Source organism: Vitis vinifera, chromosome 17, assembly GCF_030704535.1.
Source record: "Vitis vinifera cultivar Pinot Noir 40024 chromosome 17, ASM3070453v1".
Lineage (NCBI taxonomy): Eukaryota > Viridiplantae > Streptophyta > Magnoliopsida > Vitales > Vitaceae > Vitis > Vitis vinifera.
In genome coordinates, this window is record NC_081821.1 from 8,558,201 (window position 1) to 8,575,443 (window position 17,243).

Sequence of the window (17,243 nt, forward strand, 5' to 3'; positions counted from 1 at the left end):
CTTTGATTTGAGAAATTCCTTGAATTAATGGAATAGTCTAGGAAAAAAAATAAAAGGAGTGGAGAAATCGAACTTTGAACCACTATAAAAATTATGTGTGCATCTCTTTTCACCTCACTATTTAATTTTAGAGTAGTAAGTTATTATTTATCATAATTTTTTATCAAAAATTAAAATTTAGGCTATGTTTGATTCTAAAAAAGTACAAAGAAAATAAAAAAATGATTTTTTTTCATATTTGGTTTCATTATGAAAAATACAAAAAAAAAAATAATTATAATTAAAATTAGTTAGAATTTTATACATTTTAAAATTATTTAACCCTTCCATTATAAAAGAAAATAAGTAAAAGGAATTTAAGCGTATAAAAATAATTTATTGACATTAAATTTTATTTTTTATTTTTCTTTGTTTTTTCTTTCTTTTCACTTTTCTTTTTTTTTTTTCTTTTTCCGAGAGAATCAAACATAATTTTAAAGTTTATTCAACACCCAATTTGATTCCATCTTGAGTTTATTATTAAGAATGGATTAACCTTGACTTTACAGTGAGTCTCACTTATTAATATTACAAGATAATTAAAAATCATTGTAAATTGTGATATAAACTTAAAGAAATATTTATATTTTCTATTTTTAAAAATAGAAATCAAGTTTTCTCAAACTTGAATACTTGAATATAAGATACTCACAATATCCATGAACCCAGCACGTCTGTGGTTGATTCTCCCCATCCTTGATTAAGCAATCACAGTAGAAATTATTGTAGACTGTTCCTCATTGAAACTCAAGGACAGAAAATTTTGGTACCCAATATGGGAATATATGTTCACAATACAGAAAAATGAAGATGGTACAATTGTACTAACCATCCCCTGTACATTTTCCATCATGAAAGATCACATTTTCTTCTAACATATCAATATATCAATCTCTAGTGTTGTTTCCATGTTCATGGTTTAGATTCCTCTTGAGAAAAAAAACAATTGGGTGTATCTGTGTAATCTGTAGATTTGGATATGATGTAATGCCCATCTCTTATAAAAATGGACGGGAAATGGATTAGAGTTGATAGCAGGTCTAAGCCACCTCTTGTAGAGAAGATCCCTTTTTGTCTATAGACAAGCTTGAAACTTCCTGCATACTATTGTTGTTGAGTCCTCCATTGAAATGGTCTCTAAGGAACTCCACGGCCATGAATGTAAGAGCAGAGGCTGGAATATACCATACAATCCTGGGAATGCTCCCTCTGAACATTCCTTTGACACCTTCGGTCATCCATATCCTGTGAATTGCGTCCAACCAGCCATTGTAGCTAAGGAGGCACAACATAAGAAAGTAAAGCCATTAAGCAAATAAATAAATAAAAACCATCGAAGTATCTCGGTACGAGTGGAAAACAATGCTACAGAAATCATATTTAGTCTTACTTCTATTTCTGCTTTATATCAGAAGGTAATGTCATTGATTGATTTGGAAGAAGACAAAAACATCCAAAGGAAAATGGAATATGCTAAAACTAAAATTCAGTATCATTTTGAATCATGCTGATTACAAAGGTACTTCACTCTACAAAAGACACTTTCTGCATCTTTATTGAACTTGTGAAGTTCTAGTTGCTCTGTAGTTTGAGACACAGATTAAGCTAAAAGACAACACAATTGAGATTCAGATTTTCAATCCCTCAAAATGAAATACTAATTTCCTTGCTGATGAAGAAAGGAAGAGGGTGAGGGTGGTTACATCCTTAGAGAACTGACACAGCGCCTAAAATGGCCTTTGAATGAAGAGGTGCATGTGTGTGTGTGTTGAGAGAGAGAGAGAGAGAACTGACACAGCACTAAAAATAGCCTTTGAATGAAGGTGTGTGTGTCGAGGAAAGAGAGACAAAGACAGACAAAGACAGACAAGTCCCACACAAGATATTTCTACCTCATAAAAAAAGAACAATACCTTGAATTCGATCCCTGCACTTGCAATCTTGTCTTGATGACATCCAAAGGAGTGGTTAGATATGCACTAAAACCTGTATGATTTAGAGTACTATTAATTAGTTTTTTGGCATCGTCTTTTGAATATATCCTTCTAAGATGGAGAAACAAGGGAAGCCATTGCCAAAAAAATGGCACCAAGCAGACCACATACCACCAGCTAATCCTCCCAACACGAGTCCCTCAACAGAACTATTCACATTATAATCTGAATTGGGTATCCATTTTTGCTTCCCATGCTCTGCTAAATCTTTTAGAGCTTCATAAGAAGTTACCTGAAAAGTAAACCAAAAAAAATGTGTGAAACAAAATAATGTAACGAAGACTTAAATCCAATATTAGTATTCGAAAAACGATGATAATTCAGAACTCAAATAACATGCACATGTATAAGGATAAAATGATGAGGCTGTCAAGGAAAAGAATGGTGAACTGGAGCTGACATGGAGACAAGCAATTAACTGCCCTATGATATACCAATGACAAAAACACAAGCTAGGTGAATCCTCTTCATTTAAAAGGAACATCTGTATGACAAGAAGAAAATTTTAAAAAAGAAGAAAGGAAAATGGTTTATTCTATTGGGTGTTGTGGCGGGAAGGCATGGTAGAAGCCCAGTCCGCATCACACGTTCTCTGATTGAAATGAAAAACTCTGCTCCAAGAATTCAAGCAGATGTGATTGGTTCAGCAAACAAACTCAACATTAAAAGAAAAATCATAAATTTTTGCTCATATTGAATTTGAAATGCCATGCCCCTCAATTTTTTTCTTCTTTTGTTCTTGGGATGCAAAGGAACTCTAGTTGAAGTGCTTAATGTTATATGGGATAACATTTCAAATATTTATTTCAAACATTGTGGTTTGGAAATTGAACGCTAATTGCTCAACAATACTGCTAATAAGCAAGGACCTGAAAACATAATGGACACAAATTGCTAGAAATTAATCTATTTTCCTTCCACTGCAAGATTCCCAAAGAAATAAGCTGGCAAACTAGGAAATCTTCCAGAACCACCAGCAGCTTCACCCTTTTCTTTTCCTGCCATGCATAAACTCAAGCTACAAATACTTTCTGACAAGGGTTATAACTTGCAGACTTTCTCAAATCTTGGATGTAAGATTCAGAAAGGAGCACCAGAAGCTAGGGTTTCAACCAAGGGAATTCACTTTAAGAACATTAACTGTTCAGTTCAGATCATCTCATCTTGAAATGTATCTTAACATTGTAAAACAAACAGGAACATTATTCCAGAGAGCTGGCAGTAGCCCATGCCACCAACAGCCTCATAACTCCAACATTCTTGATGTGTCATTAGAAATGCTATTTACAAAAGACTACTAAAATCAATTCATTGGCTAAAGTCATTTACTGTATTTTTCCAACCTATCAAGTATCAACTAGTGCAGAATCTCAGATACCTTTTTCACTTCTAAAATGCAAGTAAATTTATAAATAAATAAAGCAACAAAAGAAACAGTAAACTCTCTAGTAAATTTATATACCATGAGCCCAGAAAATGGCACATCCCTGGCAAGCGTAGACCAGTATCTGCCAAAATGAACAAAAAAGAAACTTAGAAATAAAGAAAATATGATATGGATCTAGAAGACACAATTTGTATGAATGCAATGTATTGGTGGGCAACAGTTCCAATTGGATAGTTTTGGCATCATGACAAAACTAATTGCGTAAGTCACAAGCTTCCAATTTCCTAGACACATTTGCATGAAATATTTGGAAAATTTCTTCCAAGTAGTTTGTTCAGGCAACATACCATTCCATACCTATTAAGTGGGTGGAATGGAATAGAGAGCCCCATAAGTCATTCATCGCTTGCGGGGTTCACAGGGAAGGAGAACAAGGAATCTGCAATTCAAAAGGTCCACTCTGAACTCAGCATGGTTATTTTCCACCAAAGGGAAGGGTGATTCTCAGGCTTTCTAATGCATACTGAAGCCATCAGAACATCAAGGAAGATAACTTATTCTCTAAATTGGATTCCTGAAAGTGCAAAATCAGATTCCAATAATCTTACTAAAAAAGGTACTGTAAGTCTAGAACTCTTGGGCAACATTTTGCCCACTTAGACATATATTTTTTCCCTTTTGCTTCTTTACACAGTTACCAAATTTGCTCTTCTGACTTTCTTGTCACTTTTTCTGAACAGGCCCACCGTCCTTAAAAAGGACATTAGGCGCCATATTATGGACCTCGGAACAATCATATTTATTCATAGGTGCTCAATGCATCATGAATTATTCAAAGTTAAATAACTATATTCCATGGTCTATAATATCAGCAAAGGGTTGATTTCAAGATGTACCCTGCATATAATCCTTTTAGGCCCTGCTCCTTCCATATTGAACAGCCAGCCTGAAACATTCCTGCATAATAACCATACATTTGTGGACCAGGTCTTGTACGGGCAGTACCATTTATGATAACTGAACTCCAAGTTGTCTTTGTGCCTTGGACCTGCATGCGTTGCTTCATCACTTCACATGGAACATATACAAAAGAGCCTAGTGTGTCTCCTGTAATGCATATAGAAAAGAAGACAAGATTTTGAGGTATGCCAACAGATCATAAATCCAAAATCATTCAAATTACTAATTTAAATTAAAATATTTACCCATGTTGTAACAGCATACCAAAGATTTGACCAATTTCAAACTCTTGCACACTGCTCATGTGCATAAATTGTAAGGTGTTTTCAGACATCAAAGTCGTAACACACAACAAGATTAAGATATTGATATTATGTGCATCAATAGTGTGCATGGAGGATTCAACTAGCTTGTGATTCAAAGCTGGTATGTATACAAAGGCAAAAAAGTTCTGGTTTATTTAAATCTAACAAAAATAATAGATAGCGAATGCCATAAGCTACCAAATAAGAGGCAATTATAAATTTCTGTAAAACCAGTGAAGACAAGAATGAGAAGGAAAGTAATCTTAAATAGGAATAATCCAGAAGAATATTATTGATTACATCAATATCACTCAAATTCATCAATATTGGTTGGTAAAACCAACCCACTCAATACATGTAGCTTTTATGTCCTACAATAATAAAGCCAACATTTTTTTTTGCCCCTATCGGGACTTGAACTTGAAACCTCCCACATATCCATATCAATTCCTTGCAACTTGAGGCAGGCATCAAAGTTGTCCCCATCATTAGAAGTTGTTCAGGCATAATGATTGTAAGGAGAGAAAAGGAATCATCTCAGATAAATGACTCAGGAATTAGAATTTGCTCAAAGACATTTGTGAATAAAACTATACATTCATGTCATTCAAAAACATGTATAATATTGCCATAATAGACAAATTGTAAAATAGCAAAACCCGGCTCATCAAGCTACACTAGAGTTTATATTTTATGTCTTCATATCAGAAGTGTGGAACTTTACACAGAATGCACTCAAAATTCAACATAACATACGTTTTGTGATCATTTATCTTGCCATTTGCAACAAAGGGAGCATCTAAAGGAAATTTATGCAGTGCTGACATGATTCAAGTGAGATGATAATAAAGGAGCACCAGAACAGCTTACCAACACTTCCAGCAATGAAATGGGCCCAGTGGCCCTCAAGGCTGGGATGTGATTCTTCAATCCATTTTTTGGTGGACTCGATGACACCAAAATATGTTGCTCCGGTTGCAAGAGAACCGGTTAGCCCAGGAGTTATACCTCTATAAAATCCTGTAAACAAAAAATTAGTTCAGAGCAAGTATATGAAATGGTGACTATGCTGACATCGGATGAAGAAATTAAAACTTCCACAGTTCAATTTTCACATCATGGATGTAGTGTACATTGACATTGAAAAAACATGACTTCACGTATGCTCATTATCTTCAACAGTTAGATAAACCCAATGCGACTGAGAGATACACACCGCCAAAAAAAAGTTTGAGATTAAAGGAGAATATAAAGAAATGATTTTAATAGCCTATCAAAAAACAATGAATAAATGATTTTAATTTTTATGAGTGAACATACATATATTCACTCAAACTGACATGTAAAAGAAAAGGAAACAGATACTAACAAAAATGAAAGAAAATGTACCTCTCAACCCATCAGCAGCCCAGATTGTATGCACCATCTGAATTATAGTTTTTTGGTTCTAAGGCAGCAAAACAAAATATCAAAAAACTATAAAATATCAAGAACCAATGAATCTCCCAACCAGAAACTTTAGCAAGACGTATTTAATAAGATTGAACACCCATAGAATTTTAAAGTGAAACATGCAAGATATCAAGGCAACTGTACTGAATTGCTCTCACATTTTCATTTGTACATTGTATTATGCCAAGTGCCCAAGGGTACATACCTGGCCTCCCCTTAAAATAGCTTGACTTTGAATTCGGGTCTTCACAGTATCAATTGGATGCATCATTCCTTCCCCAAAAGCCCCAGCCATAGCTCCCCATACAAATTCCCTCCATACTGCAAATACAAGGTATAAATCAATCATAAACATCTGCCACTGCTATCTATGTGGTAGTGATGAGGAAAATGTAAATCATCTTCTTATTCATTGTACAGTGGCTAGTGTGTTGTGGGGGATGGTTCTTAGCCTGTTTGGAGCCCAGTGGGTCTTTCCAGAAACTGTAAAGGAGGCGATTATCAACTGGAAGGGTTCTTTTGTGGGCAAAAAGAGGAAGAGAATTTGGAGATCCATACCGTTATTTATTTTTTGGACAGTGTGGAAGGAAAGGAATAGATTAGCATTTAGGGGGGGGGAGTTAGCTATACAGAAAATTAAGTATTCTTTTGTCTGAAATATGTGGGGGTGGGCAAAATTGTATAATGGTGCGGAGTCTCGCTCCCCTATAGGTTTCCTGAAGTGGATAGCCTCCAGTTGAGGGCTGGTGGGTTTTTGTTGTTTTTTGGTCCTTTGTTGTGAGGCCTTCGTCGCCTCGTATACTCCCTGTATGCTTTGCGGCGTTTGCCTTTGCTAATATATGTGTGCTTACTTATCAAAAATAAAAAAATAAACATCTGCCACTGCATATAAACTACAGAAATGGAACACTCCCCAATGGGTTCTCTATATGAATCTTTCGACCAACACAATGGCATGTAGGGGTGGCAAAGTTTGATACAATTCACCAATACGACTCAAACTCAAGACGTTTTTCATAGGGTTAGGTTAAGTATAATTGGATTTGAATCAAATTTGTGCCGAACTACATGACCCATTTAATAAATAGGTAGTTTTTAGGTCAACTTGCATAACATGAATTTAACCTGAATTGACCCATTGATTAATCTAATTATAATTTTAAACTATTTAACCCTTGGTTGAAATATTAATCATATGGATTTATACAAGATCTACCTCAACTTAATTATTAAATAGGAAGACCAAATTATTAAATGGGCTAAATGGGTTACATGATGTGTTACCTATTTAATATATAGGTGGTATTTGGGTTTATGTTTATGACACGATTATTATCCATGTCGGGTTTGAGTTGATCTATGTAGTAGAATACCTAAGCGACCCACCAACACAAATTGCCACCCCTTGTGGCATGCCAAAAATTTGTTACAAAGCCTTTAGGAATTATACTTTTCCAGATGATAAATTGGAGCATATACTAGTATTAGGACATTCATGACTAAATGACTGAATAAACAACAACACAGTTCTTCGATGCTCCACCTTAAAGCATGCTGACACAACCACCTCCTCCGCATTACCCCTTTTCATTTCCCATACCAAAGCAACAACAGAATCAAACCAGTCCATAACTACAATAGAATCTACATTACGTGAACTCTCGCGTTTCAAAATTAAATTGGCTCGAGGAAATAGAAAAACGAAAACAGCAGCAACAGCAATGGCTCAGCCAGCTTTTAGCAATTATTGACTCGACTTAAGGTGGGTTCTTCATTTCCACGAAAATGAACAGCAGAAGGGAAAATGCGAGATTTCAAATTAATTTATCTTTCCTTATCATTTCCTGTGTTTTCTTGGCGACCAAACAATGGTAATGCCCATATTGAAAAGGACAAACAGAGTAGAAAAAAAGAAGCATACCAAAGAAGTTACTGGGATTGGAAGGTGGGTTGGCTGAGTGGGACATTGAAGCTTCGACTTGTACGGAGAAGGTCGTTGGGGCCTCTCTTATTAGGGTTTAGTGTGGGAAGGAGTGGGGTTTTTCAATTCAAATCTCCTTTTATGGGAATATAATTTCCAGCCATGACGTCGCTGAGTATGAATTCGTTGCTAGTCTTATGTTTCTGAAAATAATTCTAAAAATTGAATTTATTGTTTTTTAAAATACAATTGAATTAATAATTAAAATTAATTAGCCTAATAAAAATATCATTATTTTGTTTGTTTTATTTATTTATTTTAGATTATTCAACATAATTTTTCAATTTACAATCCTTAAAAAACTATGTTCCATTATCGAAAAATATTTAAAAAAAAAAGTTAAGAAAAATAATTTTTTTCATATTTGATTTCCATTTGAAAAATAAGAATAAAAAATTAAATATAATTTAAATTAGTTATAAATTTATATATTTTAAAATTATTTATATAGATGATGAAAAATAAGTGAAATTGGTTTAAAATAGCATATAAAATAATTTATTAATTTTAAATTTATTTTTTTATTTTTCTTTATTTTTTATTTTCTTATATTTTTACTTTTTATTTTTTTCTTAGTATTTTTCCTCGCATTTTCTAAATACCAAACATGGGAGAAAAATTGAAGGCCATCACAAAAAATAATCTCTTCTCACTTTTTATTATTGTTGTGATAAAAACTATAGATAAGTTATTTTCTAATTGAAAAAAAAGGTGGTTAGTCATTATTATTGATTTTTTTTTCATTTTTTAAAATATTATTAAAATACAATTTATTTAACTTTAAATGAATCACAATGAATTTATATTAAGTAAAATAATTTTAATTATATTTTTATTTATAAAATTTTAATATTAAACTAAAATTAGGGAAAATAATAACAAAATAGTGACAATAAAATAGTGAATATGGCACCTAATTTGGTCCAAGAGTTAAAGGAAAAATAAAATAAAAAAGAGATGGTAAAACGACACCGTATTGTTGGGCAAAGAAGCACGAGTGGTTTTTGAGCAGCTATTTACAAGGGGAAAAGAAAGAGAGCAGCAGCTGCGACCTGCGTCGGATCTACAAAAGAACGCCTCTCTGAGAATATTAGGGTTTCCAGGAATCGATCGAAGCAATGGCGATGGCTGCCTTTAGACGAGAAGGGAGGCGTTTCGCCCCTCTAATCACCCCCCGTCCTATCGCCGCCGTCCGATCCTCTCCCATTCCTGAGTATGGTCTCCTCCATTTCACTGTTTTCGATTTCGCTTTTCTCTCATGTTTCGATTGAACGCTGATAGGGGTTCTGTTATTCTATTGCTTTATTTTAAGCTCTGTTTCGTTGCGCAGAAAATGCAACTAAAAGAAAATAAGTTGAAATCATGAACCCTTAGGGACGTTGAGATAGAGGAAAAAGAAGGCGTTTTTTTTCTTTTTCCCCCAAAACGATTCCCATTTCTGGAAACGAAGGCGGGAAACTTGATTGGCAAATTTTCATTTATGGGTCACTTTATTTGTTTAACACAAAATGCATCTTTTTTATGGACGATCTTCTGTTTTTTTTTTTTTTCAAGCATTTCTTACCCAATATGTTTTATGAAACTGAGCCTGTACAGCCTTTTGGATTTGCTGATACGAGATTTTCAAACTATCATTAATTTCTATTGGAAACCCAAAAAGCGTGCAAACATATAATTCAGATTTTATTCTCTGTTCTCTACTCAGGTTTCTTAGCAACCAAAAGAATCACCGTCGGGATTTCTAAAATAAAGTACATATTTGTTTTATTTCTCATTATACATTGATGATTTTGCGTTTTGCATGATGTGGGTCTTAGCGATTTTGGTGGCTTTTGATATTTCTATATTTGGTGTTGCATTTTAGGGGCCTCATTTGGTTTAGATCGTTCTTTCATGACCTGTGAGGGATTTACATTTAGATTATGAGTCAACTAAGCTGAATAACACTCAAAAGGGTAGAGTTTAAAAATGTCTATACAATAAGCTCAAAAAGAAACATAGAAATATAGCAAATCCCACAACAACTCTGGCTTCTCCAAGTGTCCTCGAATCCATATGACATGTACTACAGCTGGCATGCATATGACATGTATCTGAAAGTATCTGGCTGTACTCAACGAGTATCAGTATGACCTTGTAACCTTACTGTATGAGTGAGTATCAGCATCTGACCCTCGATCCTCTCAAGTCAAGAGGATGAAGCACGGCTAATATCTGTTACTTATGCAAGAAAAACAAGGGATTAGTGCATCATTCGGTGGTTCATTGTGGAGTTTTCTGGGAACCATGAGCTGCTGTTTTTATTTATTTATTTATTGTTTTTTGGTTCCATTCATCCTGGGTTCTTCCCGGTACTATGGAAGAGGTGCTCCTTAGTAGGCAAGGTAGTCCTATCAAAAAAGCAACATATGGGTGAGGATGACTATCCTTTGTTTGGCATGGCGTAAGTAGAAGAAAAGCAATCTGAGGGCTTTCAAGGTTTTAGACGATTCAATCCTGAGCTTAAAGAAGTTACGCTGCTCTTTCTACAGTCTTGGACAGTGGGAGAATCTTTTGCTAATGGCTATACTCTTGTGATTTTCATCAGTATCTTGGGCTGTTCAAGTGATTAAGGAGCTCTTGTTTTTTGTTATTCTCCTTTCCTGTTTGGGTTTCTATTTCAGTGCAGTCCCAGTATGCTACCTTTGGACACGGGCTGTGGCTCCCTAAGGGTCCTTCTAATCTTCTTGTTCTTTTTCTTTTATTTTTATTTATTTTTAAATCTATAAAGCACCCATGTCACATAGGAAAAATAGGCGAATTAGTGAGAGTGAGGAAGTTTCTGGGTGGTGGGTTGATTTTCATGTTGCAGTGTGGTTGATCCTGCAATTAAGGGGCTTGGAAGTTTAGATTTTATACGAGAATAAGTCTCATCCCAGTCTTTTTTTTTTTTTTTAAAGTAATTCTCATTTTCTAATAGTGTACTCTGCATCCTTTTGTGATTCTGAATGCATAAAATTTCTTGCATGTCAATAAAAAAATTTGGAAAAACTTTTGGTTTAGGTAACTGGTTTAATAGGCAATCATAAAGCCTAATATTGGAAATCCATATTACAGTATTTTCATCACCATCAATATTGTTTTGATGAATGAATTTATTTAATGAAGCACAATACCCAATGATCAAAATGGTATATTCCTCCCTCTCATATATTGATTCTAATGTGGGGATGCTCCATGCTTGGTCATCGTTAAAATAAAATCATTGATGGTTCATAGGGACTTGGGGGTGTACCTTATGTGACTGATGCTTTATTTATTTATCACTGTAGAACCACAATGTAAATCTCAATATGATAAATTTATTTAAGATTGCATAGCAAGAGATTTTCTTATGAAACAATAATCCAATTCAGTGCTACTTTTATGTGCTAGAGTCATAGGTAATAAAAAGGTTTGGAGAACTGCTCCTTTGTGCATTTCTTGGATAATATGGAAGGAAAGTAATTGAAAATCATTTGAAAGTGAGGAGCAGCCTGATCAAATGCTGAAAAACACTTTCCTTAGTAATCTTTTGTTGTGGGTTAAGTTGTACATAAAAGAAGGCTTAATGTCACTAATTGATTTTATAGTTTGCTTAGGTTCTCTTGGAGTGAGGGAATTGTTTTTTGTGTTCTTTCTTTTTGGTTGTGCCTTTTGTTGCTCGTTGTATACATTTTGTGTACTTTGATGCGTTGTTTCTTTGGCACCTGTTTATAAAACCATTTCATTTGTCTAATCAAAAGAAAAAAAGTTCAGTTTCCTTTGGATGCTTATTTGCAAGTTTTTCCCATTTACACTTTGAGCAACTAAAAAATTAGCTTGGTGGTCAGGGAGCAGGCCCCTCTTGGAGTTCGCTCTATTTCAACTCAAATAGGTGAGAAACTTTCCTATCCTTTTTCTTTCATGATATCAAACTTAAGTTACCGACTTCTGATATATTTATTATTTCTCGTAAGTGTTGATGGTTTTTGGTACTGTATTGTTTTTGCAGTCAGAAACCGGATGAAGAGTGTCAAGAACATCCAGAAAATTACAAAGGCAATGAAAATGGTTGCAGCTTCAAAGCTACGAGCAATTCAAACTAGAGCTGAAAATTCCCGTGGCCTATGGCAGCCATTTACCGTACTGCTTGGCGATTCTCCTAGTATGTGCTATTCATTTGAGCTGGCTTTATTCATCTTCTTGTCAAGTGTGCTCTGGTTGTCAGTTCTGTGCTTCATTGTTAAAATGTTACTGGGTTGTCAACATGTTAATGGTCAATCTTATCAATCTTGTTCATCATCCTTGCATGCATCTAAAGTCCACTATACTGGAGTTCATATTTTTAACTGTGTCATATCATTCTAGTGCGCTACTCTAAATTTCTAAGGAGTGGTAAGTGAGCATAAACAAGATCAGAGAATGTGTGAAAGACTAGAGATCTAATTGGTCGTCAGTGGAGAATGAGTGAGGACCGATTTTTTTGCCTTCCTTGTTTTTATTTTTAAGGTTTGGATGACTGATTGATCCTTTTTGTCCACAATTTTGGGAGCATGGGAATGGCTTTAAGAAACAAATGTTACAAAATTTACCACAGACTTGTGGACGATATGTTTTAAGTCCAAGAGTATATGGGATATTTATCACGATTCTAGAGGTTGTAGATGGGACAACTACATAATCTTGAGGAATTGAGTGATTTAATTTTTTTATGCAGGAAGGATAGCTGATTCCTGGCTTAGAATTAAATTTTGTGGTTGTAGTATCCAAATCTATGGGGAGTGTAAGGAATTCTGTTGCATTGTAGTTTTGCTCCACCCCAAGAAAATGGTTTCCTCTCGAGTCAAGGGGATTTTTTTATCTAAAAATGACAAGTTGATGATGCTTGATCAAAGTTCCTTTTTATTTATTATGTTTGAAAGTAGATGTTGAAATGGATCCTTGCCTTAAAATTAGTTTTTACATTTAAGAATCAAGTAATCTTTTTCCCCCCTTTTGAAGGATAGCTTATAAGATTGATAGCCTAGCTCTGGAGGATTACTTTGGTCATTCCATGCCCATTTGGTGCCTATGTTGTTCTTTTTATCCTTGCTGTTTATTTTTCCTTCCTTTCTTTTGGGAAATCGCTTTGTATCCTCTTTTTCTCTTTAATAAATTTTCATTTCCCATAAGAAAAATTTTCAAACTTGGAAGCAGACATTTTAAATTTTGCCACCCTCTAAGCTTCTGGTGTGAGGATACTTCAGGTTTTTCTTCGGTCCTTTGCAAAATGAATGATGCTGTTATAATGCAATGGATTAGGGTTCAAAAAAGTTTGACAGTAAACATCACTTATTATATTTGGATATGTATGCACAAAATTAACTGACATTTGTGCATGTGTGCATATACAGCTCAAGTCTTTTGAAACTTTCCATTTTCATAATATTACATGCTATCACTATTTGGAATTGTAGTGGCTAGACAGTGCTTGCTCTGTGATAAGTGACCCCATATTATGTGCTCTTTATTTTAATTCTTTGTGGGTGTTTAGATCTTTTTCCTTTCTATCCATTCATTTATTTAATATTTGCTGTCATTTTGTTTTCTTGTTTTTCTGCATTGCTAGGTGTTGATGTAAAGAAGAATGTTATTGTTACTATTTCTTCAGACAAAGGTCTATGTGGTGGAATTAATTCTACATCAGTCAAGATTAGCAAGGCTCTTCATAAGTTTACTTCTGGTATTTCTTGTGGGAAACTGTATTTTTGGTGATTGTTTATCTCTATCGCTGGAGGTTGAACACTTTTTACTAGGAATCTTCTGTTCATATCAGGGCCTGAGAAGGGAACAAAGTATGTTGTTTTGGGAGAAAAGGCAAAGGCTCAGCTGATGCGTGATTCAAAGAAGGACATTGAGCTATGCATAACTGAATTGCAGAAAAATCCTCTGAATTATACACAGGTCAATTTCTAGTGCTTCTTTTCTCTATTTGACATATATAAAAAGAGAAGAAAGCTACCTTATTAAAAAAAGGAAAAAAAAGAGAAGAAAGCTACCTTTCCCCTTTTTTTTTCTTTTCTAATGAACATGGCTTTTCTTGTCCAGATTACCAACAGAAAGGGGAACTTCTTTTCTGATTCATATTGAATGTCTAGAAATATAAATACATAAATCTATTCTTGTTAACTGGAATTGTTTGAATTTAAAGTTCGTATGTTATAAGGCCCTTTAAACTTCATTTCACATTTAATCTATTGCATTAGTTGTTAGTAGGGTTCCATGCAAAGCATAGGCACCACTTCTATGGTTTGTCTTAAGACTTTTAGGAGTGAAACTTTTTGATAAGTAAGCAAAGAGAATAAATTGAAGATTTTAAAAACTATACACCAAGGTACATAGGTCATGTACAAAGGATAACAGAAGGCATAGCCTAGAAGAAAAACACAACAAGACTACTCCCTCTCTCATCCAAATCTCATCCAATCTACAAAATCGATTAAGGGCATTGATCCTTCCACTATGTACATTCTAACCTATAATGACAAGCTTCTAATGAAAGAGCTTTTGTACATTTGAACCAGCTGCTCTGTTTTCAAACGTTCTTTGGTGCTTCCAAATTGTCCCAAAAAATGCACAAAGGGGCGACTTTGCATACTTGTGTTTTCCTCTGACAAAGGAGCGCCATGCCAACTTAGGAGAGTCTCCCTCACCGAAGAAGGAACCACCCAAATGATGCCGAGTAAGGAGAAAAACAGTTGCCATAACACCCTGACTTTGGGATAACGAAGGACGATTTGATCAATTGATCTGCCTTTGCTTTTACATAGGTAATGTCTGTTTGCCAATGACCATCCTCTTCTCTAAAGTTGATCTAAGGTTAATATTTCCCCCAACTACCAAGGCAAGCAAAAAAAAAACTTGCTTTAAACGAAACCCATGAAGTCTAAATGATCCCCTCTAGGAAGGAATTGAGACCCTTAGCTCCAAAATAGAATTTACAGATTTGACAAAAAGGACACTGTTCCTTGCATCCATCCAAGCCACCATATCCTTCTCTTCCCTCTTTATGGATTTTCCTTGCTGCCTTGAGAAAAAAGCATCTACATTGTCTAACTCTCAAATGTTAAAATGTCTAGCGAAACAAGGATTCCAGTGTCTTCCCTTCCCTTATTCTTCTGAAACATCTGCTACCCAAGCCTCTTTTGTTGAAGCTAAGACATACAAAAAGGGAAAAGACAGACATAAGGGTTCCTCCCCATGCTTAAAGCCTCTTTTAAGTGTTAAAACACAATGCTGGACTCTTTTCTGAGATGGTTCATTCCATTAGGTTGGACAGGAAAACAAGTAATTGAATTGGAATGATGCCTGCTTTTGTCTCTCTTTTGTAACTCTAATGTGCTTATCTCAAAAGATAAATAAACAAAGGAGCAGATTAAATAAATAAAGTAGTAAATTAAAGTTTATGCATCTAGCCATCTAGAGATATTTCTAATTCGTCTTTTTGTTTTTTCTTGTTCTTTCCCTCATGCTTCAATCAAATTGTTGTATTTCAGGTTTCTGTTCTTGCTGATGAAATCTTAAAGAATGTGGAGTATGATGCTTTGAGAATTGTTTTCAACAAGTTCCGTTCAATTATCTCATTTGTACCAACAACGTCAACAGTGTTATCTCCTGAGGTAACTATATTGCATCAAATATAAAATCACACTTTATTCTTATTTAATGCTTTTTTTTAGTTTGTGAGCTCATTTGATGTATGTTGATTTAGGTTGTGGAGAGAGAGGCTGAGGCTGGGGGAAAACTGGGTGATCTGGACTCCTACGAAATTGAAGGTGGTGAGACGAAGGGAGAAATACTTCAGAACCTAGCGGAGTTCCAGTTTTCTTGTGTAAGTCCTATCCTTAGAGGCTAGTACCTTCCCTTTCTGAATCCTTTTTTCTTTCTAGTTCCTTCTAACCAAATATAAAAAAGGAGTAATTTTTCCAAATCATGCCTGGTAGCAGCCAGTAGGCTCTAGTTTAGATTATTAGTCCATAACTAGTCATACATCTAAATGTATGGTTGGTTGATTTATCTGAATGAAATTTCAAGAACCTAGAATTCTTCAGGCCTGTCATATCTATAATTATTTTTAAGATTCACCCTAAATTTAATTTTTCACATTTCCCTCAGGTTTTGTTCAATGCTGTATTAGAGAATGCTTGCAGTGAGCAAGGTGCGAGGATGTCTGCCATGGATAGCTCCAGCAGAAATGCTGGCGATATGCTTGATCGTCTCACGCTTACTTACAACAGGTCTCTCTCTCCCTCCCTCTCTCTCTCACACACACAACACAAACATGAACATGTTAGACGACCTTTATTAAGAATATAGGCGGCATGGCAGGGTGTTGAGATCCCCAACTTTCACCCACAAAATTTGAATTATTATTCTTTGGTGAATAGTTGTTGCATCCATCAGTTGAATATCATGGATACTTACGGCAGGCATATTTGATTTACTTGTATTTTTTTTTAATTTGTGATTGATCTCCCCTATTCATCTGATGTTTTGTCACAGAACCCGTCAAGCTGCAATCACCACAGAACTGACTGAGATTATATCTGGAGCATCAGCACTGGAGGGCTAATTGCACAACATACCCCACTGCTGCTCCACCCCCAGACAGCGACGAAATAAAAAACTTTGGTGTAAGCTTTATTCGCAGACGGTCGTGATACGTTTGAGGCAATTTTTTTTTTTGTATTTCCTCTTTCCAATTGAGCAATTCTAATAATCTCCCGGATCAACTGCTGTGCTCAGGATTTAGGAATCAGCATCTTTCCATCTGGGATTCCTTGTTCATAATCAGCTTTTTTATTTTTGTGGCTTAAATTTTACTTGGATGGTTATGGTTTCATTCTCATAAGTTGTCCCAAGTCCTAACTGTCTTTATCACCCCCAAAGTGGCCACTAAGCGAAGTGAAGATATATGTATATATATATTTTTTAAAATTTTTTAAATAAAAAAATAAAAATATTATATTCAGATGGTGATTTTAGAAGATATTTTTAATATAAAACTATTTTAGCCAAAAAAAAATCAGTTTTTAAAAAGTTGAAAAAGCATTGTTTGGATTCTCTCAACTCTCAAGAATATTTTC

At 34.8% G+C, this 17,243-nt stretch overlaps 2 protein-coding genes across 2 annotated transcripts; one reads left to right on the plus strand and one right to left on the minus strand.

Annotated features, from left to right (window-relative positions):
* Nucleotides 1-752: 752 nt before the first annotated feature.
* On the minus strand, nucleotides 753-8,271 carry LOC100255234 (uncharacterized). Its single transcript, XM_010664941.3, has 9 exons — nucleotides 8,059-8,271; nucleotides 6,343-6,458; nucleotides 6,075-6,132; nucleotides 5,556-5,705; nucleotides 4,317-4,527; nucleotides 3,496-3,541; nucleotides 2,145-2,265; nucleotides 1,953-2,025; nucleotides 753-1,314 (listed from the first exon to the last, which is right to left on the minus strand). Exons 1-9 carry the CDS (start codon nucleotides 8,102-8,104, stop codon nucleotides 1,080-1,082), a joined length of 1,056 nt encoding a protein of 351 aa, XP_010663243.1. The 5' UTR covers nucleotides 8,105-8,271; the 3' UTR covers nucleotides 753-1,079.
* An 813-nt stretch (nucleotides 8,272-9,084) lies between these two features.
* On the plus strand, nucleotides 9,085-16,999 carry LOC100246670 (ATP synthase subunit gamma, mitochondrial). The gene is made up of 9 exons (XM_002284017.5): nucleotides 9,085-9,331; nucleotides 11,970-12,013; nucleotides 12,131-12,283; nucleotides 13,727-13,840; nucleotides 13,934-14,061; nucleotides 15,654-15,776; nucleotides 15,869-15,988; nucleotides 16,273-16,394; nucleotides 16,660-16,999. The coding sequence occupies exons 1-9, from the start codon at nucleotides 9,237-9,239 to the stop codon at nucleotides 16,727-16,729; spliced, it is 969 nt and encodes a 322-aa protein (XP_002284053.1). The 5' UTR covers nucleotides 9,085-9,236; the 3' UTR covers nucleotides 16,730-16,999.
* Nucleotides 17,000-17,243: the final 244 nt, after the last annotated feature.